The 24,225-nt window shown below is 36.9% G+C and overlaps 1 protein-coding gene across 11 annotated transcripts in view; it reads left to right on the top strand.

Moving 5' to 3' along the window:
• Positions 1-24,225, top strand: part of LOC104857328 (disintegrin and metalloproteinase domain-containing protein 5) — an 85,629-nt gene that overhangs the window by 51,097 nt on the left and 10,307 nt on the right. For 8 of the 11 annotated variants that reach the window (XM_010617156.3, XM_010617152.3, XM_010617153.3 and 5 more), the window contains 4 exons: positions 4,619-4,709; positions 5,413-5,632; positions 18,379-18,462; positions 20,047-20,155. In XM_010617156.3, the coding sequence (XP_010615458.1) occupies positions 4,619-4,709; positions 5,413-5,632; positions 18,379-18,462; positions 20,047-20,155 (504 nt within the window). Of the gene's footprint in view, positions 1-4,618; positions 4,710-5,412; positions 5,633-16,815; positions 16,899-18,378; positions 18,463-20,046; positions 20,156-24,225 lie in introns of those variants that run through there. The other 3 variants (XM_010617155.3, XM_010617154.3, XM_010617161.3) reach the window with 3 other exon arrangements.

The following is a 24,225-nucleotide window of genomic DNA, read 5'->3' as shown; positions in this document are numbered from 1 at the left end:
AGGTACAGTCAGTCGCTGAATGTAAAACTTTTATGTAAAATATTTCACATGAGAGAACATCAGTGTGGGACTTCTTAGCTTTCTTTTACTAAGAAACTGGGGCTAAAAGAGCTCACCCAGCTTGCTCTGCTTCTCACTTCCCACTAGACTTGGGTCTCTGGCTCCTTCCCGACTCTGGGCGGGGGGTTCACCTGCTTATACAGCAGCGCGTCCCGTAGTCCAGAGTGGCTACCGACAGACTAGGCAGGACCCTCTTCGTACGTGCCCCACTGGACCATTATTAAAAGTCACAGGATACTCCATTTAAGAACTACTGATGACACCAAGCCAGTGGTGTAAAGATTTAGAATGTATGAGGTTCCACTGATTTCAGACCTCCTGAACGGGTTCTAACAGTGAGATTTATATACATTTTTTTCTCTGCTTGAGTACTGCCCCCATAACATCAAACACGCTTCGTCGTCCACAAGCAGAGACGCAGGTGCTTTCCTACCTTTCAGCACAAGCCCTTCCTGGGACTCAAGTGTGGTGAGAAATCACTGTGAGCTGCACACACAAGGTATTAACAGTTAAGACAAATATAAAATAAATGCCTCCTGTGAGTGAAATACAGCGATGAAATACAGAAAATATTTAAGTTTTAAGAAACTTATTACAGTAAAATACACATTGCTAAGAAGGATGGGGTGAGTGTGTTTGACGTGAGGAAGAGTACTTTGAGAGGAATTAATGACAATGTACACATTAGTGTAATACATTTTAAAAAGTTAAACAATCACTGTATTTTTGATCACTCTTCATTGATTAAACCTTTGTGGAAATTCCTGTCAAGTAAAAGTATCCTGGTGTGTCCTCATCCACCTTATTTACTATATCTGGAAATATGCAACTTTTGGCTCTTCCCCAAAGGCAAAATAAAATAACGAGGAAAGGTAAACACCTGGAATCAGTGCAGGACACTGAGGCAGCCAGGACGGAGTAATAAATGCATGAGAACATTCAGAACTACTTCAAATGACAGGGATAAGAGATAACTGTGTTCAAGGCCCGGAGGAGAACCTGAGGAGGATTAATGGCAATGTGTCTTTTACCATAATTTAGAAAATTAAACGTTCATTGTATTTTTTATCACACCTCATAAGTCTGTAAGGTGAAAGCTTTTTGTCCATTTGTTCTTGAGCTGCAAAGAGAAAAACAAATCAGATAAAAACAAGACACCTCAAACAAGTGAACTGTGTTCGTTACTTTTCTGGCTGTTAAGACAAAGTATCCAACGCCCAAAGTTAAAGGAGAAAAGGTTTATTCAGCTCGCAGTTTGTAGAGGTTTCCGTGGTTTCAGTCATAATTGACTGGCTCAAAGGCAGGGTGCCACTGCAGAGAAGCAGCGCATGGCAGGCAGAAGGAAAGAAAGCAATGTCCCTTCTATCTTATTCACACCACGCAGTGAGGGCAGCGCTCACACTCTTCATCCTAGTGCCCGCAATCCTAGCACTGCACCATGAACCAATCCCAGGAGCACACATTCTAGGTCCAACCACCTCTGAAAAAGCTCCACCTACGAACCTATGCCTGCACGCAGCTTTAGGGGGACATCTAAACACATACCATAACAGGAGCTAAGGAAACGCGTCCTCCCTTTACTGAAATGTATCTGCTGTCTCAGAATCTTTGGAGCACACTCCTACAGCAGGTCACTGTGGGTCTGCGTGTGATCGCCCGTGGACAGACAGCGTCTGTCCAATAGCTGGGCACCGTGAAGTTTAAGGAGGCACAGTGACTACTGAGGCAGCTATGAGAGTCAAAGGTTGGTCTGAAAATGGCCCAGACAACATCCAGTCATTGCTTTTCGTGAACGGTCCTTTCAGTTGTTGTAGAGACTTCAATCCACAACCCGTAAAGGAGAGGGAGGAAGAAGACAGCTGCTGTTCTATATGTCTAACCCTCCCAGGGACAGAAGGGAATTAAGTGATTTCATTTGCTGTCAGTATCATGGGGAGTGGGGAGAATCTCAGCCACGGGAGGCTCTGCCAGGGTGGTGAGGCCTAGGGTGTCAGGGAAACACAGCAGTACCTACCATCCTGAGCCTCAAAACATTAAGCTGCAGAAGGATGCCAGACAGACTGGTGGACTGTTCAGAGTTATGTGAGTTCATGGAAGCACCCAGGAGTGTTCTGCATTTGGCTGCTTTTCCGCTTGGGTGAGCAACTGCTGCCACTATTCTGGGTTAAGGCTGCTGTGGTTGAATGCAGAAAAGACTGTTGGGTCTCATTGGGAACCACTGGACGATTGGAAGAGGCTATTCCTATTGAGCTGAAAAGTAGGACTTACCAACAACTGACCTCTCTCTGTCTACAGTTTTAGTATTTTGTTCATCATGGAGGGTTTTTGTACTATTTTTGACCTTTTAAAAACTATTGCATGAAGAATTTTTTTTGGTTTTTTTTTTGAGACAGGGTCTCACTATATAGTTGAGACTGACCTGGAACTCACTATGTAGCCCAGGCTGGTCTCAAACTCACAGAGATCCTCCTGCCTCAGCCTCCTGAGTGCTGGGATTTCAGGAATGTGGCCCCACGCCTGGTGTGAAGATGTATTTATTTTTTTCTTTTTATTGAGTTTATTGGTACAGTCGAGGTCTACAATACAGTTACATTCATTACAGGGATCCTGTACCTTCACAGGACAGGTCTTGGTTCTCATTTTTTCCCCTTGTCCCTGCCCTCCCTTTACCCCCTCCTCCCCTCTCCATTTACAAACACTTTATTTCCATTTTTTCATTTTCTCATATATTTTTCTTTTCCCTTGTTCCCTTTCCCCTACCCTTCCCACTTTCCCTGCACCTTTAGCCCTTTTCTTCCTATTTCATGTTGTTAATTACCCCATTAGGATCTTGTGTGCTTTTATAGTTTTTCACACCAGAGAGACTATTCAGTGTTTACACATGTGTGACTTATTTATTTCACTTACGAGTATGTCCTCAATATGTATCCATTTTCCTATGAATGACTCTAATTTCTCATTCTTTATGGCTGAGTAGTATTCCATTTTATAGAAAAACCACATCTTCTTTATCCAGTTTCCAAAGGATGGGCAAATGGGCTGTTTCCAAGTTTTAGCTATTACAAACTGTGCTGCTATAAACATTGGTGCGCATATATCACTGTGGTATGTTTCTTTTAATTTTTGGAAAGATACCCAGCAGAGGGATGGCTGGGTCAAATGGAACCTCTAGTCTCAGCTCTTTGAGGTATCTCCATATTGATTTCCACAGTGGTTGCACCAGTCTGCACTCCCACCAACAATGGAGAAGGGTTCCTTTTTCCCCACAACCCCACCAACACTTGTTATTGTGTGATTTCTTGATAGCAGCCATTCTTTCTGGAGTGAGATGGAATCTCAGTGTTGTTTTCATCTGCATCTCTCAAATGACTAGTGATGTGGAACATTTTTTCATATATTTACTTGCTGCTTTTACTTCTTTGTCTGAGAGATGTATTTATTTTGATTATTTAGCTTTTGCGCTGCCTCATCTCCAAATTCAAAAATTAAAATTTGGGAGAACTGGGAAGTTTAAATTAGATTTAACCAAACCGATGTTTTGATTAGAGCAAAGCAAATAGAAACTCATGACATTTTATATCAACTCAAGAGTAGGCTTTTTCAAAAGAAAAAGAATTGCTGTCCTAGCACGGAAGGATGCTAAGTCAGGAAAACTGCAAGTTTAAGTACCACCTAGAGAATTTAGTGAACCCTTTTCTCAAAATAAAAAGTAAAAAGAGCTGGGACGTGGCTCAGTAGTAGTGTGCCAGGTGTGAAACACAATTGCTGATGATAGTAGATTCTCTTCACAAATACATCTTCATTTATTTTATAACATCTTGTGTTTGTATGGATTGCATCATTCGGGAGAGTCAAATGTACAGATCAGGTCCTCAAAGTATGAAAATCTGTGATGTTATGGGAGAGAACTCCCTTGTCAAACACTAAGGACAACAATGGGAGGTCTTAGATCTTATTTCAAATGACTAACACAGTCAGGGCAATACCGTGTCCAAAGTGATGAGGGTGCTTATTGCAGATTTTTGAATTTTTTTCATAATTCAAAAACTAGACATACCTAAATATGGACAAGGGCTGCAGTAGATGAACACTGATCTTTAAGTTCAGTAATTACTATTTAGTGATTATTAGTATTCCAAGGAGCATGAAGACTATGGTATGGGACAAGAAGGTGCTTTCTGAGTTGGTATCCACACTGCATCCTGAACACTATTTCCCCACTAAGAAGAGTGAACTTTATTAGGTAGGGAACTAAGACAGTAAGCAATTTAGAGGAAATAGAGAACTGCAGGTGCTTATTTTCCTAAAACTACAGAGCCATCTCATAATATTATTATTTACTTTCTGTTTGACAGAGAACAAAACTCACCAGGTTTAAAATCAGGAGTTCTCTTTTTAATCTAAACCAAAAGTGGCAGCTTTTTAATGCTGGAGAATCACAAACCTACTTAGAAATCACACTATAATTATCAGACTGTCTCTATTATTTCTACAATATGATTTAAGTTCTGTATTATATTTTATTAAGTTATATATATATTTTTTGTATTGATTTTAGATTCTAGAGGTGCTCCTTTTGCTTGTTTTGAAGAAGTAAATTCCAGAGGAGATAGTTATGGAAACTGTGGCCACAATTTTTGTCAACTTCAGTATGTATTTAAAAATTACAAGTTTGTTGGGAATGAAGGTTGTAGATTACTAAAATCCTAGAAATATCCTGTACAGTAAAATGTTGTATATCTTTTTCAGATTTTCTTTGTTATATGATCCGAGCTGAACAGTATTTCATGACCTACAGTAATATGTGTTCAGTGCCTATAATGCTAAAGCAACAATGGCCATACAAATGAGCTTCATTTATAGGTGTAAAGAGCTAGACATTATGTTTGGCAGTTTATGCATGGCAGATACAGATTAAAAAATAGATTTGCATACAATCAAATTTGTGTAGCAATATTAGTTATCCCATTTTATCTATGAAAAATTAAAGATCAGATTTCAGAAGCCAGTGTAGGCAGAAAAGAATAGAGCCTGACAGTTGTTAATTTTTCACTTGGTAAATTGCCTCATAAAACAAAAGGAGTGCTCTAAGTCATTGCTAAAAAAATGTAGTGACAGAAAATGATTGAGATCTGGATTTAAATTAGTGAAGTGTTCTATTCAATATAACTCTGCTCAGTTAAATACGAGTAAACTACATTTTCATTTAGGTGGAAATTAAAATAGCAAACAATTTAGAAGCGATAGAGAGGGGACATAGCTGCTTATGTTCTTAACAATGCAGAACCAGAGCTATTAACTTACGTTATCAGATATCTGTAATGGTAACGAATGATAATTTTCCCTTTCTAGACATGTTTTATGTGGAAAATTGGTTTGTACATGGCCACACAAAAGATTAGTGTCGCGTGAGAATTTATCTGTGGTTTACACACACGTTCGAAATGACATCTGCGTAGCTGGAGAGAAAACCGTCAGGAAGACAGTGAGGGCCTCTCTATCTACTTACTTGGAACACACTGACAGAGACGAGACGTTCGTAGAAGACGGGTCCATGTGTGGCCCTGACATGGTAACTACGTATTTCAAGCTTTTGTTAAAAATTGAGGTTATTTTCACTTTGATACTATACCAACCAATATATCTTTCTCAACATTATTATTCTGGTAAAATGCACGTAACAAAAATTCCCATCTTAACCATTCTGAAGTGTGTAATCAGTAGTATTAAGGACATTCATAATGTACAACTATCACCGTCATGCTTTCTCATTACTCGTTTGTTTTGTTTTGTTGAGACAGGGTCTCATGATGTAGTTGAGACTGATCTGAAACTATGTAGCCCAGGCTGGTCTCGAACTTACAGAGATCCTCCTGCCTCAGCCTTCTGAGTGCTGGGATTACAGGTGTGCAACACCACGCCTGGCCTCCTCATTACTCTTTTTATCTTGTAAAACTAAACACACCCCTTGAATAACAGCTCCCTAATTCCTCCTTTCACCAGTTGCGGAAACCACGCTACTGCATTCTGACTGTATGATTTCACTACTGTAGGAACAACACACCAGTGCACTGATAGAGTATTTGTGTTTTGATTTCTCTCCGTTAGCATGAGGTCCTCAAGGTTCATCTCCACTGTAGCATGTTGGAATTTCCATGTTAAGGCTAAATCATAGTCCATTGTACGTATATTCCAATTTTGTTTACCCACCAGGTTGCCTGTGGATATGTGGGTGATTATATACTTTAGCCAGGTCAAGTAACAACACTATGAATGTGGTAATACAAATAGCACAGATATGTTTTCAACACCTTGCTTTCAATTTTTTTTTTTTTTGTACCAGGGATTTAACTCGGGTCCTTGTGCTTGCAAGACAGGCAGCAGAACCGCTGAGCTAAATCCCCGGTCCGCCAATTATTTTTTTGTACACACTCAGAAGTTGAATTGCTGGGTCCTATGGTAGTTCTATTTTAAGTTTTTGAGGAACTTCCATCCTTTTTTTTTTTCTAGTGGCTGTGTCATTTTTCATTCATACTAACATTTCACCAAGGCTTACAATTTCTCCACATTTCCTCTAACGGTATTTTATGTTTGTGTGGGTTTTTTTCTTTTTTAACAGTACATATCCTGGTGGCTTGGAAGTGGTCTCATTGTAGTTTTGATTTACATTTCCCTAAAGATTACTGATGTGGAACATCTTTTAATGTGCTGATTGGAAATTTGTATCTTACTTGTTGTTTACTGTGCCTTCCCTGTCATAGCCAAGAAATCAATGGAAAATCCAATGTTGGGAAGATTTTACCCTGAATTTTCTTGAAGAGTTTATAGTTTCAATCCCTTATGCTTAGGTCTAACATTAATTCTGAGTTAAATTTTGTATGTGATATTAAAAGCCCAACTCCATTTTTTGAATAGAGCAGCATTTGCTGAGAAGAGTGTCCTTTATTCACTGGAAATCGACAATGTGAAATAGGATGAAAAGGGCTAAAGGTGTAGGGAAGTGGGAAGGGTAGGGGAAAGGAAATACGGGAAAAGAAAAAATAGGAAAATATGGAAATAAAGTTTTCAAAATTTCCTTTTGATTTATTATTTGCAGTATTCCTTTTTAAGAATGTGTTGTTTCATTTCTACAATTTTGTGCAATTTCCAGTTTTGTTATTTTGTAAATACTTGCTTATATTTTTGATTGATAAAATTTACATATATTTCTCATGTGCAACATGGTGTTTGGAAATACGTATACATTGGTTCTTGGCCTTTTGGCTAGGATCAAGTGTGGAAATATGTATATATTATGGAATGGCAAACATCAAGCTAGTTAACATATGAATTACCTCATATGCTCATCATTCTTTGTGGTGAGTTCTGTTAAGATCCTGTTAGCAATTTTTAGTAGAATGCACTGTTTTTAGCTGTAGTCATCATACTGTACAATAGATCTCTTGTATTCATTCCTGTTATCTAACTGAACTTTGCTATCTTGTGAGACAGCTCCCCAAACACTCTCAGACATTGGTAACTATTATTCTGCTCTCTGTTTCAACGAGCTTCACTTGTGAAGCTTTCACATACAAGTGAGCCCGATGTATTTGTCATGGCTGTGCACAGTGGTGCACACTTGTAATCACAGTTACTTAGCAGTGTGTGGCAGGAATGTTGCAAGTTTAAGGCCAGCCTATCTCAAAATTAAAATAATACTATTTTCTTTTTACACAAAGGACTTGGAATGTATAGCTCAGTAGTGGACTCCCCTCAGTGACCCTCCTGCCCATAATAATACAAACAGTATGTTCCTCTTCCTATGCTTGGTTTATTTCACTTAACCTCCCTTCAACTTTTTTTATTGTCATAAATGGCAGGCATTTCTTCTTTTTGTAGAGTTGTGTGCCATTGTATGTGCCACATTTTCTATAGCCATTCATCTATTTTTATGTTATGAAAAAGTTAACTTTCATAACCAAATAAGAGGATAACATAGTTGGTGCACGGAGTATTACTATCTTCCCAGGAGTTACTGGGTGGCCCACCTGTACCGGATGCCAACTACCCCGATTCCAGCAGGTTCCCTGCCTCTGTTTGTCTCCAGCATTCCAGCCCTCCTTCCCAACCACATCTGTCTGCTCTGCTCCCCTATATCCTCAGTGCATCAATTTCTTCAGTTGTCTTGGTGCCACCATCCTTCCTGCCTGGTTACGGGATGCTCTTGACAAAGAAATGAAAAGTCAATTAGCACCTCAAATATTTAACATTTCTTTGTGGTAAGAACACTAAAAATCCTCCATGAGCTATTCTGAAATACATGATACATTATTGTTAGTATTATTCCAATATAACTGTACATTTGTACCTTTGGCCAACATCCCACTTATGCCTTTCTCCTTCCCCCTTCCTAACCTCTGGCAATCACTATTCTACCCTTAATTTCTAAAAATTCATTTTTAAAAGATTATATAAGGTGAGATCATACTGTATTTGACTTTCTGGGAATGGTTTATTTCAACTTAACACAATGCCCTCTAGCTTCATCTCAAATGTATCCACCTTTATGGCAGAGTCGTACTACAGTGGGCATAAATACCACATTTTATAACCAAGAATCTGTTGATGGACATATAGGCTATTTGAAATATGCAGAAATTATAAGTTTTGTGATGATAAACATGGGTATGTGTGTGTATCACTGTAATTTGATTTAACTCTTCTGGGAAGATACTGTACCTAGAAATGGCACAGCCAGGTTGAATGGAATTTGAGGAAACTCTGCATTGATTTCCACAGTGTTTGTACTAGTTTGCATTCTCACCAACTATGTAGAAGGGTTTCTTTTGCCTCTGCAGCCGTGCCAGCATTTGGCATTTCTTGATGATAGCCATTCTTCTTTTTTTCCTTTTGCCTGGTACCAGGATCAAACTCCGGTCCTTGCACTTGCGTGGCAGGTGGCAGAACCACTGAGCTAAATCCCCGGCTCATTCTTTCTTGGACTAAGATGGAATTTCAGTGTTGTTTTAATCTGCAGTTCTTTAATGGCCAGAGATGTTGAACATTTTTTCATGTACTTATCAGATATTTGTATTTTTTCTAAGAAGTTTCTGTTCATTTCAGTTGTCTAGTTTTTGATTGGGTCTTTATTTTGGGGATCTAAGTTTTTGAGTTCTTTATGTATTTTAGATATTAGTTCTCTGAGAAGCTGTCAAAAATGTGTTTTAATCCTTAAGATTATGTCTTCATTCATTGGTTGTTTCCTTTGTTGTGCAGAAGACTTTTAATTTGATATAATCCAATTTCTTGAATCTTGATGATGCTTTTCATGCAATTTGGGTTTTGTTTAGATAGAAATTTTATTTAGATAGAAATTTATTTAGCAAGTCCTTACCTATACCTTATCTTCAAGAGTTTTACCTATCTCATCTTCCAGCAGATTGTTTCTGTTTTAATATTTAGGCCTTTCTGTTTTTGTTTTGCTTTTTTTTTTTCTTGAGACAGGCTTTTGATATGTAGTTTAGCCTGGCCTTGAACCCACTTAGCCCAGGACACCTTCAAAATTGAGGCAATCTTCCTGCCTCAGCCTCTCAAGAATATTTAGGCCTTTGATCCACTTTGATTTTATTTTAATACATGATGAGAGGTATAGGTCTCAATTCAGTCTTCTGCATGTGTGTAAAAGACTTTTCAGCATCATTTGTTAAAGAGTCTGACTTTCCCTCAGCATGTTTTTAGCCAGTTTGTCAAAGATCAGATAGTTGAACATGCTCTGAGTTGTTTCTCCATTCTCATTCTGCTCCATTGATCCACATTTCTATTTCGTGCAAGTACCATGCTATTTTTAATCACCATAGCTTTGTAATATAACTTGAAATCAGGGATTGTGATGCTGCCTCATTTGCTCCTGTAGCTCAGTATTGCTTTTTGTTCCATATAAATTGTAGCATTGTTTTTTCTAGTTCTGTGAAGAATGCTTCTTTTTCTCATTGAGTTTATTGGTACATTTTAGGTATACAATACAGTTACATTCATTATTGGGATTTTTTTTTTTTTTGGTACTGGGGATTGAACTTGGGTCCTTGCACTTGCAAGGCAGGCCACCGAACCGCTGAGCTAAATCCCCGGCAATTATTGGGATCTTGTACCTTTACATGCCAGGTCTTGGTTCTCCTTTTTTCCCCTTCCCACCTTCAGACACTTTAATTCCATTTTTACATTTTCTCATATTTTTTTCCTTTTCTCTTGTTCCCCTTTCCCTATCCTTCTCACTGTCTCTACACCTTTAGTCCTTTTCTTCCTATTTCATGTTGCTAATTGTGGGATCTTGTACCTTTACGTGACAGGTCTTGGTTATCATTTTTCCCCATACCCCATGTCCTTCCTCCACCCTTCCCTATTTATAAAAACTTTGTTTGCACTTTCTCATATTTTTTCTTTTCCCTTATTTCCTTTGTTTGATTTCTTGATAGCAGCCATTATTTCTGGGGTGAGGTGGAATCTCAGTGTTATTTTCATCTGGAACATTTTTTCATATATTTGCTTGATGCTTTTCTTTGTCTGAGAAATGTCTGTTCATTTCAGGTGCCCATTTTTGAATCATGTCTTTATATTTGGGGAGACTAATTTTTTTGAGTTCTTTGTATATTCTAGGTAATAGTCCTTTCTCTGAGGAGCAGCTGGTAAAATTTTTTTCCCATATTGTAGATTGTCTCTTAGCTCTGTTGGTGGTTTCTTTTGCAGTGCAGAAGTTTTTTAATAAGATGCAAGCCCAGTTGTTGATTCTTTGTGCTAGTTACTGTGCTACTGAGGATTTGTTCATAAAGTCTTTTCCTATGCCAATGTCTTTGAGAGTTCTGCCTAACTTATCTTCCACCAAGTTTAGAGTTTCTGTTTTAATATTTAGATCTTTAATCCACTTTGATTTTTATGTAGTGCATGGTGAAAGATAAGGGTCTAGTTTTAATCCTTGGCAGGTTGAAATCCAGTTTTTCTAACACCATTTATTAAAGAGGCTATCTTTTCTCCAGTGAGGATGGTTGGGTCCTTTGTCAAAGATGAGGTAGCTGAGTACATCTGGAGTTGTTTCCGTATCTTCCAGTCTATTCCACTGATCCTTGGGTCTTTTTCTTTGCCAGTGCCATGCTGTTTTTATCACAGTGGCTTTGTAGTAGTTTCAAATTGGGAACTGTTATACCCCACTGCCATGTCTCTGTTGCCTTGAATGGCTTTTGCTATTCTAGGTCTCTTCTGGTTCCATATGAATTTTTTGATTATTTTCTCTAGTCCTGTGAGATATATCATTGGAATTATAATTGGGATTGCATTGAATCTGTGTAACAGTTTTGGTAGTATGGCCATTTTCACTATGTTGATTCTTCCTACCCAGGAGCAGGGGATATCTTTCCATTTTCTTATATCCTGTTTGATCACTTTTTTCAGAGTGCTATAATTTTCCGTGTAGAGGTCTTTTGCTTCCTTTGTTAGATTGTTTCCTAGATACTTCATTTTTTGGATGCTATTGTGAAAGGAATTAATTCTCTAATTTCTTTCTCAGTGAGTCTGTTACTTGTGTACAAGAAGGCTATTGATTTTTGAGTGTTGACCTTGTATCCAGCTACTCTGCTGTATATGTCAAAGAAATCTAGAAGTCTTTTGGCAGTGTTTTGGGTCTTCTATGTAGAGTGTCATATTGTCAACAAATAAAGACAGTTTAACTTCTTCCTTTCCTATCTTTATTGCTTCAATTTCTTTCTTTTGTCTAAGTGCTGTGGCTAATGTTTCCAGAACTATATTGAACAGGAGTGGTGACAGTGGACATCATTGTCTTCTTCCTGATTTTAGCGTGAATGTTTTCAGTTTTTGGCCATGTAATATGATGTTGGCTGTTGGTTTTCTTTATTGCTTTAATTTCTTTCTCTTGTCTAATTGCTGTGGCTAATGTTTCCAGAACTATATTGAAGAGGAGTGGTGATAATGGGCATCCTTGTCTTGTTCCTGATTTTAACATGAAGGTTTTCAGTTTTTGGCCATTTAATATGATGTTGGCTGTTGGTTTTTCATAGATAGTCTTTATATTAAGTTGAGGTATAGACCATCTATTCCAATTTTTTGCAGGGTTTTTATCATGAATGGTTGTTGAATTTTATCAAATGCTTTTTCTGCATCTACTGAGAGGATCATATGCTTTTGTTCTTGACTCTATTAATATAGTATATTACATTTATTGATTTATGTATGTTGAACCATCCTTGCATCCCTGGGATAAACCCGATTTGGACAGGGTTTATGATCTTCCTGATGACCCTCTGTATTGTTTGCCAGGATCTTAGTGAGGATTTTTGCATCTATGTTCATTAAGGAGATTGGCCTGTAGTTCTCTTTTTTAGTTGGATCTTTCCCTGGTTTGGGAATCAAAGTAATAACTTGCTTCCGGAATGAATTTGGAAGTATTGCTTCCCTTTCAATTTCAATGAAGAGTTTAAAGAGTATTGGCAATAGTTCTTCACTAAATGTCTTGTAGAATTCAGCAGTGAAGCCATCAGGACCTGGGCTTTTTGTTGGTAAACTTTTAATTATGTTTTCAATTTCACTGATTGTAATTGGGGTGTTCAGTATTTTTTTAATCTTCTTCATTCAACTTTGGTAATTCATAAGTATCAAGAAATCTGTCCATTTCTTCTGTGTTTTCCATTTTATTAGAATACAGGTTCTTGAGTAGCTATTGATGATCCTCTGGATTTGTGCTGGATCTGCTGTGACTTCACCTTTTTTATTTCTAATTGCATGGGTCTGAGCTTTTTCTTTCCTTTTTTGACAAGGTTAGCTAAGGGTTGATCAATTTCATTTATTCTTTCAAAAAACCAACTCTTTGATTCATAGTTTTTTTGTATCATTCTCTTAATTTCCATTGCATTTATTTCTGCTCTGATCTTTATATTTTCCTCCCTTGTATGAGCTTTGTGTTTTTCTTGCTCTTCTTTTTCTAGGAGCCTAAGATTTATCATTAGGTTGTTTATTTGAGCTCGCTGTGTTTTCCTAGTGTGGACATTCAATGCTATGAATGTTTCACACAGAACTGCTTTCATTGTGTCCCATAAATTCCTGTATATTTTATTGGTATTATCATTTATTTGTAAAAACTGAATAATTTCTTCTTTAATTTCATCTGTGACCCATTGATTGTTCAGGAGAGTGTGGTTCAATTTCCATGTGTTTGTGGAGTTCCTTTGGTTTCTTATGCTATTGATCTTCAGCTTATTTACACTATGGTCTGATAATATACATGGGATAACTTTTATTCCTTTGCATTTATTTAAACCTGTTCTGTGAGCTAGTATGTGGTCTATTTAGAGAATGACCCATGTGCAGCCCAAAAGAATGTATATTCTGGTTTTGTGGGGTGGAACACTCTATAGACATCTATTAAGTTCATTTGTTCAAAAGCTTGATTCAGTTTTAGTATTTCATTGTTGATTTTTTTTGTCTAGATGATCTATTTGCAATCCTATCTTCTATTTCTGAAATTCTATTTTCATATTCATTCATTCTGCTGTGAATGCTTTCACTACAGTTTTTAATCTCTTGGGTTTTTGAATCTGTTTCATGGATTCCTTTTCTTTCTTATGTTGGGCATTCAAGGTTTCCATTTCTTCCTATGCTGAACTTCTGTAATGATCCCGAGTGCATCTATTTTATTTTTTGGTCTGTTTCTGTTCTAGAGTCTCTAATCATGTTTTTCATTTTTCTCACCATCTCTGTAGTTACCTGGGAAATTATTTCTGTTTCGACTTTTTCTAGAGCCTGATTAATCTGTTTTGTTACTTCCTGTGCTATGAGTTCAGGGTGTTCTGGTGGTTGATTGTCTGGACACGCCCACCTTGCTTTCCCTAGAATTTGCTGTTTGTGAACTGGAAGTCTTTATTTGTGCCCTGCTTAAGTGTTTTCTCATTTTTATTTTTGTTGTTGGGCTGTCCTTGATTTAATTCCTGGGTTAGTACTTTGATCTTCCTGATATATCTGCTCTTTAGATTTTGAGTCTCTTAATGACTCATAGACACTTTCATTTTCATAATATCAGAAAGGACAACTCATTAAATCAATCACAACCCTTTAGCACAATTGATACAATCAGCAACACAATAGCATCAAGCACAGCTTAGGAATTGACCATTTTTGGTAGTTATTAATCTATCACTTTTAACCATGTGAATTAAATCAAAATCGAGGACCAGCCCCAAATATATTTATAGTGAGTAAACTCTTCAATATATAGTACCTGTACCCTTCAGGATGGGGGCTTAGAAGGAGCTGGGAGGAGAGGAACAGGAGAAGGTTTCAAGTGAAGCCAGAGGACAGAGGATGATCACATAGGAAAATGTTGAAGACAAGAAGGAAAAACAGTGCAAGAGCAAAGACAAGAATAGAATAATTTAACAGAAATAGGGAAGCTATAAATTGTACTCACTTTCCTTTGAAACTAATGACCATTAAGTGAAGAATAAAGAGTGAAGAAAAGAAAGAAGAAATCCAAATTAGGGCTGGAACAGGAACAAAAAAGGGAGATGTAAAATAACTTGGGGGAGCAAGCGACTGAGCAGGAAGAAGAAGAAAGAAAAAAGGAAGAATTTGCATTTAAATTGGAGTACTGGGTAATTCTTATCCTGCCAGGGAAAATAAAGGGATAAGGCAGACAGCGAGAGGAAATAACAACAAAGAAACAAGAAAAAATGAAATAATGACAGAACCATAGAATACCAGGAACACATGCTGCAGTCTGAGTTCAGCTGCAGGTTTCCAGGCTGGTCCCCTCCCATGATGTGCTCACTTGCCTGCCTGTGAGGAGGTTTGTTGATCCAGATGGCCCTCCTGGCTGCAAGCCAAGCTGTGGGAATGACTGTATATCTTTGTCTCTCTCCCAAGATCCTTTCAACTCAACTAATTTTGGGAAGGGAAGGTGCAGTATGAGTTTCCCAGCAGTTACTTTTATGGAAACAAATCCCATAATCTTGATGATATACAGGCAAACCAGATATTTGTATACATCAAAACCCAATTACTAGTAACCACTATTCCACCACTTGAAATCACAAAGAAATCAGTAGCAACAACAGAATTAAAGACAAAGTGGCTATTGACACACTATATGAACCAATGAAAGCTTCCACTACATCACTCTTAACCAGAGAAAAGAAATTTTCCACAATATAGACAGGACCACCATGTTCTTACTGATTTAAGCCTTATGTTGCTTAAACATATCAGTAGGGTCATTTCTAGCCCACATACTCCTTGCAGCTTTCTCTAGTGGCCATCTCCAAACAAGTCACTGTGATAGTGTAACCTCAGAAACCCTGAAGTGTAGTTCTGTAACTTCTGATCAGTCTTAAACAATTAACCTTTTCTTAATATGGCTCTTGACTAATCACTCTTAAACAGGGCAGGCATTGCAGTGGATTTCTTCTCCAACTCTAACCTGCCATACGGAAGGATTAATTTTAGGTTAAAAACTCAATGCTATATTTGCAGTTAAAACAAACAACTGTGGCTTTTCTTGTGGCTACCACTGCTGGCCCAGTCTATTTTTGTCTCAGAGACTGTCAATCATCTCTAGGCTTATTTTACGTTTGAGGAGATAGGTCCCCTTCCCTAGGAGGTGGGGTTAGGATTCCAGTTTGCTCCTTTCTTTTCTCTGCATTGCCCTCAGTTTCCTCTATGATTTCTAATTTTTCTGAGCTTTTCTTCCTTTTTCCTTCACTAAGTTGTTTTTCAGGTGTCACTAATCCAGGTCCTAGAGAGGGTGTGTGATACACAGCTGGTTTTAGGTTGTCATCTTTGGTTCCTCTCTCAATAGCTTTCTAATGTGCAAGTGATGTGTTTAACTGATAAATCCATATTCACAAAAATATGGGTGGGCTACAGAAATCAATGTTGTCAAGTGATCTCAATTTGAAAGAACAATTTTCAATCCAATTTGTGCAATGAAATATGATTTTTGGGTAATCTCAGAAAATGAAGGAAGTCAGTAAAGGAGGAAAGGAGAGCAACAAGGGGAGGAAAGGAGGGCAAAATCCATCTTCTTTAACCTATAATATCAAAATTGTTGACACCATGTTTATTTTAATGAGCACTTTTCTAGGTAATTATTTTGATTCTGCATTATGTATGGAACAATATATGGATTTTTCTTACAATAGACTTATTTATGTACAATATTTTGCTGAGGAGATCAGGACAAGAAAGTAGTGATGACAGGGTGGCACAAAACACAGAAAAATATTATTGAAAAGTAATTTTAAAGACAGATATAATACATGAATTAGCTCTAGTGGAGTTTGGATGACTATGGATTTAAGCAGAAGGGATTATGAAACTGAGTAAATTTTCTAAGACAAGGCATCTTTTCCTGAAACTGTTAACACAGCATTAAGAGTTTTAAAAGACCATCTTTTGTGCTGTCAGTAAAATAAGAGAAAGTAATTTCTATTGCTTCTGAAACATTTAATGAAGCTTTCAAATTGTTGAATAGTCTGACCAATCTTACCTGTCTCCATTTGCATACTTCGAATCTATATTTTTCTCACTCTAGTAAGCTATTTAACTATTTTTCAAACTATAGTATTTATATTTGGAATTAACTGGCACTTCTGTAATAGTAAAACTATGACTAAAATGTCTTTATGGATACCTTAATTCATGTAAAATCTGTTAAGACTCTTAACAATTCAAGAATTCAGATATTTCACTAGTAAAGTAAAAAGTATTTTTTTTCTTCAGAGCAGATATTCATTTACTTCTCGAGTGCACTGTTTCTAAAGAAGAAAAATATAAGTGTATAAGGTATTCTTTTTCTGTTATACTGACCATACTCACTTATCTGAACTTTCAAATGGCATAAGTGACAATACGAAGTAGGAAGAAAAAGACTAAAGGTGTAGGGGAAGTGGGAATGGTAGGGGAAAGGAAATAAGGGAAAAGAAAGATATAAGAAAAAATGTGCATAAGTGACAATACGAAGTAGGAAGAAAAAGACTAAAGGTGTAGGGGAAGTGGGAATGGTAGGGGAAAGGAAATAAGGGAAAAGAAAGATATATGAGAAAATGAAAAAATAGAAACAAAGTTTTTGTAAATAGGGAAGGGAGGAGGGGGTGAAGGGAGGCAGGGGGAAGGGGAAAAATGAGAACCAAGACCTGTCATGTAAAGGTACAGGATCCCAGTGATGAATAAAATGGTACTGTATACCTAAAAAGTACCAGTAAACTCAATGAGGAAAAAAAAATCTGAACTTCTTTCTAAAAGGCACATTGTAGCAGCACTATATGAAAATTATTATCTTTTTCGTTTTGGATATGAATTAATACTCCATTTTACTGAGTAGGGGCTTGTCATGTATAGCTTTTATTATGTTAAGATATAATCCTTCTATGTTGTCATCTCGCAGAACAAGGTTGGGGAGCTCGGACTGGGAGGGTAAGGCACGGAATCACCAGGCAGACTCTGGGGAGGTTCCTGGAAGGCTTCTGCTTTATTTAGGAAATGCACAGGCTTATATAGGGACAACTGTGGGGGCGGAGCATGGGAGAGCATTAACATTTGGCGATACATTATTGGAGGCACGGTGGAGTGATTTTTCTTGGGCGGAGTGAAGGAGTCACAGACCAGGGGTGGAGGTGTAGCCTGTTGGACCCAGCATCTACCCACTTAGGAGAGTTAGCTCGGCTCAGGAGACAGGAGTGCGGCGCACCTGGCCCAGCCAGGCTTGCACTTCTCCTACACGTCTATACGTAGTCTCCTTGAAGTTTTTAATCTTGAAGGGATGTTTAATTTTGTCTTATTATCTCTTATTATTTTCTCTTTCTCTAAAGCTTTTTCCATGTGGAACAGCCAACTCTCTGCATTTGACTTCCATTATAATAATATTAACACCTCCCTGTCCTACTCAATTATTTCTCATTACCAGTTGCTCAGGACTGTAGAACTTTGGAGCTTTTGATATAATGGTCTCAGGTTGAGCATTATTTTAAAAATTCTTCTCAGATAGTTACTGAACTCAAAGGACCAAATAATTTTTGCAGCTACTAATAGAGTAAGAAGCTACATGGTAAGAAAATATTGCTTTCAGCTCCTTAGAAAAGATAATATCTTAGTACTCTGAAGTTATGTAGTTTATTTCATTATAGCCACACAATTAAGTATTTTTTCTAAAGTGTATATTCACAGATTTTATGCAAGTTCTGGGTAACATGAATTCAGAGGTTTTCTCTAATTCTTATTATGAGTATCCATATGCACAATTTGTTTGACTGAGATTATTTTTTATTTCACATGATTTTGTCTTAGTATTGTGACAAATGGAATTGTAAAGAAGTTCGATTTATTATCAACACAAGCTGTGATGCTGAAGTAGATTGTGGTGGTAATGGGGTGAGTAAATACAGTGTTTGTGTAAAGCAACATAATTTTTCACAATCCAGTGAAGAACTGGAGAGGCCTTGTAAGGTGATCTGATGACAGTGTCTGAGTCACTGTGATGCTATATCATGCCATTTTTACCATCTATAATTTATAGCTTTAATCTTTTCTTAAGAAAATTACAAAACTATTTACTAGGGAAGAAAAAGAAGAAACATTTAAAATAATTCTGGATACATGAATGTTTGATAACTGTGGGGGTGGATGTGCGCTAAGTCCAACAAGTGCTTGTGTCACCATATTAGTAAAATCTTTTTGTTTTACAAAGAGAAGGCAGAAAGTGACCAATAACTTCATTTGAATTTTATTGCAAGTATTGATAATCGTTAATTTAGTCTGGGATATCCGGTCTAACTAGCAAGTTAGTAATAATTAGGGGCACGTTACTGTTAATTGTGAGGTATTTGCATCTGGCTGTGGTTGACATTGCATAAAGTAAAAGAAGAAGAGGCAGAAAAAGAAGATGAAGAAAAGGAGAAAGAAGAGATGGAGGAAGAAGAAGGGGAGGAGGAGAAACGGGGAGGAGGAGAAATTATTTGACAATAGATGTTTGTGAAAAGCTAGATGTACTCTGCAAAGTGCACATGATTCCAAAAGGAAATGTGATAAAGTCTCTAGAATGAGATACTATGGAATGAGCACACACTATTTATTAGTCTCCAACAAAAGCCATCTTTATAAAAAATCATTCCTTTTTGGTTTATGTCGGACACTTAGTTATCATTCACTACATGTCATTAAGTTGCTCCCATCTATGTTAGCCTATTTCCTCACCTTTTTATAACAGGGAGAGTAATTTACATATATATTGTCAGAGCTGAATTAGTTTTATGATAGACCAGGTATTACAATTTATTTAATAGATAGTACCTAGGTATATGCAATTTTATACATAAGTTTCTGAGTAATAAAGAGTGCTAGGAATTAATTTAGTTATGAAGACTTTTAAAGTCTTCATAAAAAGTCTTCATAAAGTCAACCTAAAAAGGATACTGTAAGCTGTTAAAATAGTACATGAATTATTTTAATGATATATAAAAAGGTTTTAAAAATTTTTGCGCAGTGGTTGTTTTATGGCAAAGTAACTTACTAAAATGTCTCTATTTGTATTGATAATGTGAGACATAAGTGTAACTCAATATATACATACGCCCATACGTATATGAAGAAAATCATTTTTAATATTTTTGTACTGATGAAGTTTCAAAAGATAATTTTTGCTTAACAGAACCTAGTTTCTTTTATCTTGGTGATTTCACAATTTCTTGAGGACTTGAAGACCTTTCGATTCTCAGACTGTCTCAGACATGTACACTATATAGAACAAGGCTAGAAATGCACATATAAATAAAATCTGATTAAGACTACTCTAAATGTTCATTTACAGTGGGTGAATACATGGAAATAATTACCTATAAGCCATAATTAGGTTGTATGCCTACTGTAGTTTTTTCCATTTCTGTATTATAAGTGAACATTAAAACATTTTATATTTACCAGAGGGAAAGTATTCTCTTTTTTTTTTAATCAATTTAGGTTTGCAATAATTTTCAAAATTGTCATTGTAACAAAGGATTTTTCCCTCCTGAGTGCCAGTTAAGGAAAGGAGAATTTGGAAGTATTGATGATGGTCATGTGATTAAAGGTTAGTATCCTTAAAGCTGCATTAATTAAATATAACACATAAATGAATAAGTGATAGATTTTCAGCCAGATTCCAAAGCAAATGATGCCAAAAAACAGGACTTTATTTTTTAAAACAGACTGAGTGCATATTGTTTTTTCTATATCAGCACTAACATTGGTAACTGACGAAAAATTGGGTATGGTGTCAGAAAACTTCAAAAGTAGAAATTTTATTGTGCATAATTTTACCAGTAAATTTAAACAGTTCACTGGATTGTTTCAAATATTTCTATTTTAAAATAGTGTCATTTATATATGGTACTAATGCCCTAAAAATCATTAAGGCTGATTTTTCTTCTTGTTGGCTTCATAATTGCTTTTCTTTCTCCTGTTAGAAGGGTTCTAGGGTAACCTTTTGAAATTTCCTCACTTCTTTTGTTCTTGGGTGGCATTCTGAAGTCAAGCAAACATGTAAAACCTTTGTTTTACAAGGTATGGAGCCTATGCAAAATAGTGCAGTTTAGTTGGGCTGTTCACGCTACCTGCTTTCCTTATGGGGGCTTACAAAGCAGTTATGGGTCTTGGGCACACTTCTGTGTACTTGGATGTTATGAGGCTGTCAACTTTTTATGAACAACATATACAACAACATCAAACTGTGTATCAAGCTAAAAGAAAAGCATAATGATTTAAGATATGACATTTATGAGATATATGCATAAATTATTTTTACAAAACATGAAAAATAGATGTTTATTTGAATTATGTATTTTTCTGTATTATTTACTATTGAGTTGCATGTTACGGTTTATATAAAGCAACAGGACTATTAATTGACAATATTTTATACTAAAACTAAACAAATGTTATTTCTGAGAAAGTTATATCAGTGTTTTATAATAAGAAACAGGAAGTCCTATGATGTAGTAATTTAACTTTAAAATTTTTTTTTAACTTTTAAAGAAAGTAATTTAACTTTAGAAAAACTCTTTAAAGTAAAAGAATCATAGGCCAGGGATTTAGCTCAGCGGTTCGGTGGCCTGCCTTGCAAGCACAAAGACCCAAGTTCAATCTCCGGTACCAAAAAAAATAAAAAAAAAGAATCATACCACAGCGATATATGCCACCCATGTTTATAGTGGCACAGTTTGTAATAGCTAAAACTTGGAAACAGCCCAATTGTACATCAGTTTTTTGTTTATTCCATCTAATATGTTTTTAAAAAAAATAAGGCAATATTTTTATTAGATTTGCATATGGCATTTATTGAAATGATCACATATTATCCTTGAAACTTTTAAATATGAAGCCATTATCTTTCAGCCTGACATTCTTGAGATTATTAGTTGTGAATGTAGCTGATAAAAAAACACTTATAGAAATTTGGTAATTATTTCTTCTTTCACAGAATCCCCTGGGTATAATGGTTTGTGCCCTCCTTCTTAAAACACACTGTATTAGTCTTTCAGGGGTGCCATAATACGTGCTACAAACTAGGTATCTTAACATATATTTTCTAACTTTTGGATGCTCAAAATCCATAATGCAGGTGCTGGTATGTTTGGTTTCAGGTGAAGGCTCTTTTCTTGGCTTGTGGAAAGACTCCTGCTTACTGCATCTCTACACGGTTTCTCAATCTCTCTCTCTCTCTCTCTCTCTCTTTCTTTCTCTCTCTCTCTCTCTCTCTCACTGTCTGGATGGAGGGGTTTCCCTTCTAAGGACAGCAGTGCTATCAGGATGAAGCCACCCTATGACCTCATTTAACCTTACTTACCTCCCGCAGCCCCAGTTCCTAACTCCATCACATTGGGGATTGGGACTTCAAGATATGAATTCAGGAAGTGACAGTTTTATCCACAACATTACACCTTGTGAGCCCCAAAATTCTTTTACTTCTTACATGCAAAGTGAGAGTCTATCCCAACATCCCTCCAAATCTTTACTCATTCCAGTCCATTCAGAGTCCAAAGTCTTGGAATATTGTCTAAATCAGGCATAAGTGAGATTTGAGGTATGATTCTGTCTGATATAAAAATTCTCCAAAGCAGTGAATCTGTGAAACCAAACAGCTCCTTCTGAAGTGCAATGGAGAGACAGACCTAGGACAGGCATCCCAAAACCGAAAAACTGTGTGTGTGTGTGTGTCTGTGTGTGTGTATACATATATACATACACACACACACACACACACACATATGTGTGTGTGTGTGTGTGTGTGTGTGTGTGTGTGTGTATGTATGTATATATATGGTCCCTCATGTGTGTGTGTGTGTGTGTGTGTGTGTGTGTGTGTGTGTGTGTGTATGTATGTATATATATGGTCCCTCATCCCGGGCAAGTTCAAAACCTAGGCAGGAAAGAGAAAAATAAAGCAGACTTTTTGGAGAAGAGGAGAAGGAGATCAAGGAAAGAGAAGTGGAGGGGAAAGGAGATGAAAAACGATCAGCATATGTTCTGTATGTATCATTTTGCCAAAGTGAAAATAACTATCATGTAATGCAAACATATACCAATAAAAAAGAAAAAAAGCAACTAGCAAGACACATTCCAATGAATCTTGAAATGAGAACAATAATAGTTGGCTTTACATTTTTCTCCCAGGCCCACTGGGACAGTAGTGTTAGCCCCAGGATCACAGGCTATGAGCTCCCCGCCTTGGTTCTGGGAGCTGCCCTAGCCACGCTGTCTTTGTAATAGTCTTACTTATGCTGCACTGGACTGCTGCACCTAGAGCCACAGAAATTGAAGAGAGGTCCCCACTCTCTGAAACCAAGGAGGGGCAGGCCATACCTCATTAGCTTGGAGGGGATGGCAGCTCCAGTGATTTTGGAGGTACCTGCCAGGCTATTCTTCTTTCTTAAAAGATAAAGCATTTTGGGGGCCAGATAGTTTTGTTATCTCATTCTGAACCCTTTGATCCAAATGGACAGTGTCTCTGCTGGTGTAATTTCATTTCTTCTGGTTAATCCCGTATTCCTGGCTCTTCCTATCTGATTGAACCCATGCTTCATACCTATTACATCTTCATCAAGTGATTTTGTAGAACACACTTGGTATTCACTACAGAATATTTCTTTCCTTTTTGAAGTATGGATAGGTTTAAATTTTCTGTTTGGCAATTACTTTTAATCCATCTCTTCCCTCTGATTTCCATAAGCAATCTGGAGGACATGGGAATGACTTAGAAATCTCAGCTACTTGCCCTATTTCAGGGCTTGCCACAGCAATTAGACAAGAGAAAGAAATTAAAGCAATAAAGATAGGAAAGGAAGAAGTTAAACTGTCATTATTTGCTGATGATATGATACTCTACATTGAAGACCCAAAAAACTCCACCAAAAGACTTCTAGACTTAATTACCAGATTCAGTAGAGTATCTGGATACAAGGTGAACACCTGAAAATCAATAGCCTTCTTAAACACAAATAACAGACTCACTGAGAGAGAAGTAAGGGAAAAAATTCCTTTTACAATAGCATCCAAAAAAATGAAGTATCTAGGAATCAACCTAACAAAAGAAGCAAAAGATCTCTACACAGAAAACTACAGTACTCTGAAAAAAGAAATTAAAGAGGATATAAGAAAATGGAAAGATGTCCCCTGCTCCTGGGTAGGAAGAATCAACATAGTGAAAATGGCCATACTGCCAAAACTGCTATATACATTCAATTCAATGCCAATTGAAATTCCAACACTATATTTCACAGAACTAGAAAAAAGAATACAAAAATTCATTTGGAACCATAGGAGACCTAGAACAGCAAAAGCCATTTTAGGCAACAGACACATGGCACCGGGTATAACAATTCCCAATTTGAAACTATACTACAAAGCCACTGTGATAAAAACAGCATGGTACTGGCAAAGAAACAGACCTGAGGATCAGTGGAACAGATTGGAAGACACAAAAACAAACCCAGATGCACTCAGCTACCTCATCTTTGATAAAGGAGCTGACCATCCTCCGTGGAGGAAAGATAGCCTCTTTAATAAATGGTGTTGGAAAAACTGGATGTCAACCTGCCACAGATTAAAACTAGACCCTTATCTTTCGCCATGCACTAAATTAAAATCCAAATGGATTAAAGA

This window comes from Fukomys damarensis, unplaced genomic scaffold (assembly GCF_012274545.1).
Source record: "Fukomys damarensis isolate Sample0158 unplaced genomic scaffold, DMR_v1.0_HiC HiC_scaffold_18, whole genome shotgun sequence".
NCBI classification, from domain to species: domain Eukaryota; kingdom Metazoa; phylum Chordata; class Mammalia; order Rodentia; family Bathyergidae; genus Fukomys; species Fukomys damarensis.
Note: the sequence above shows the minus strand (reverse complement) of the source record. Positions and strands in the feature narration are given on the sequence as shown.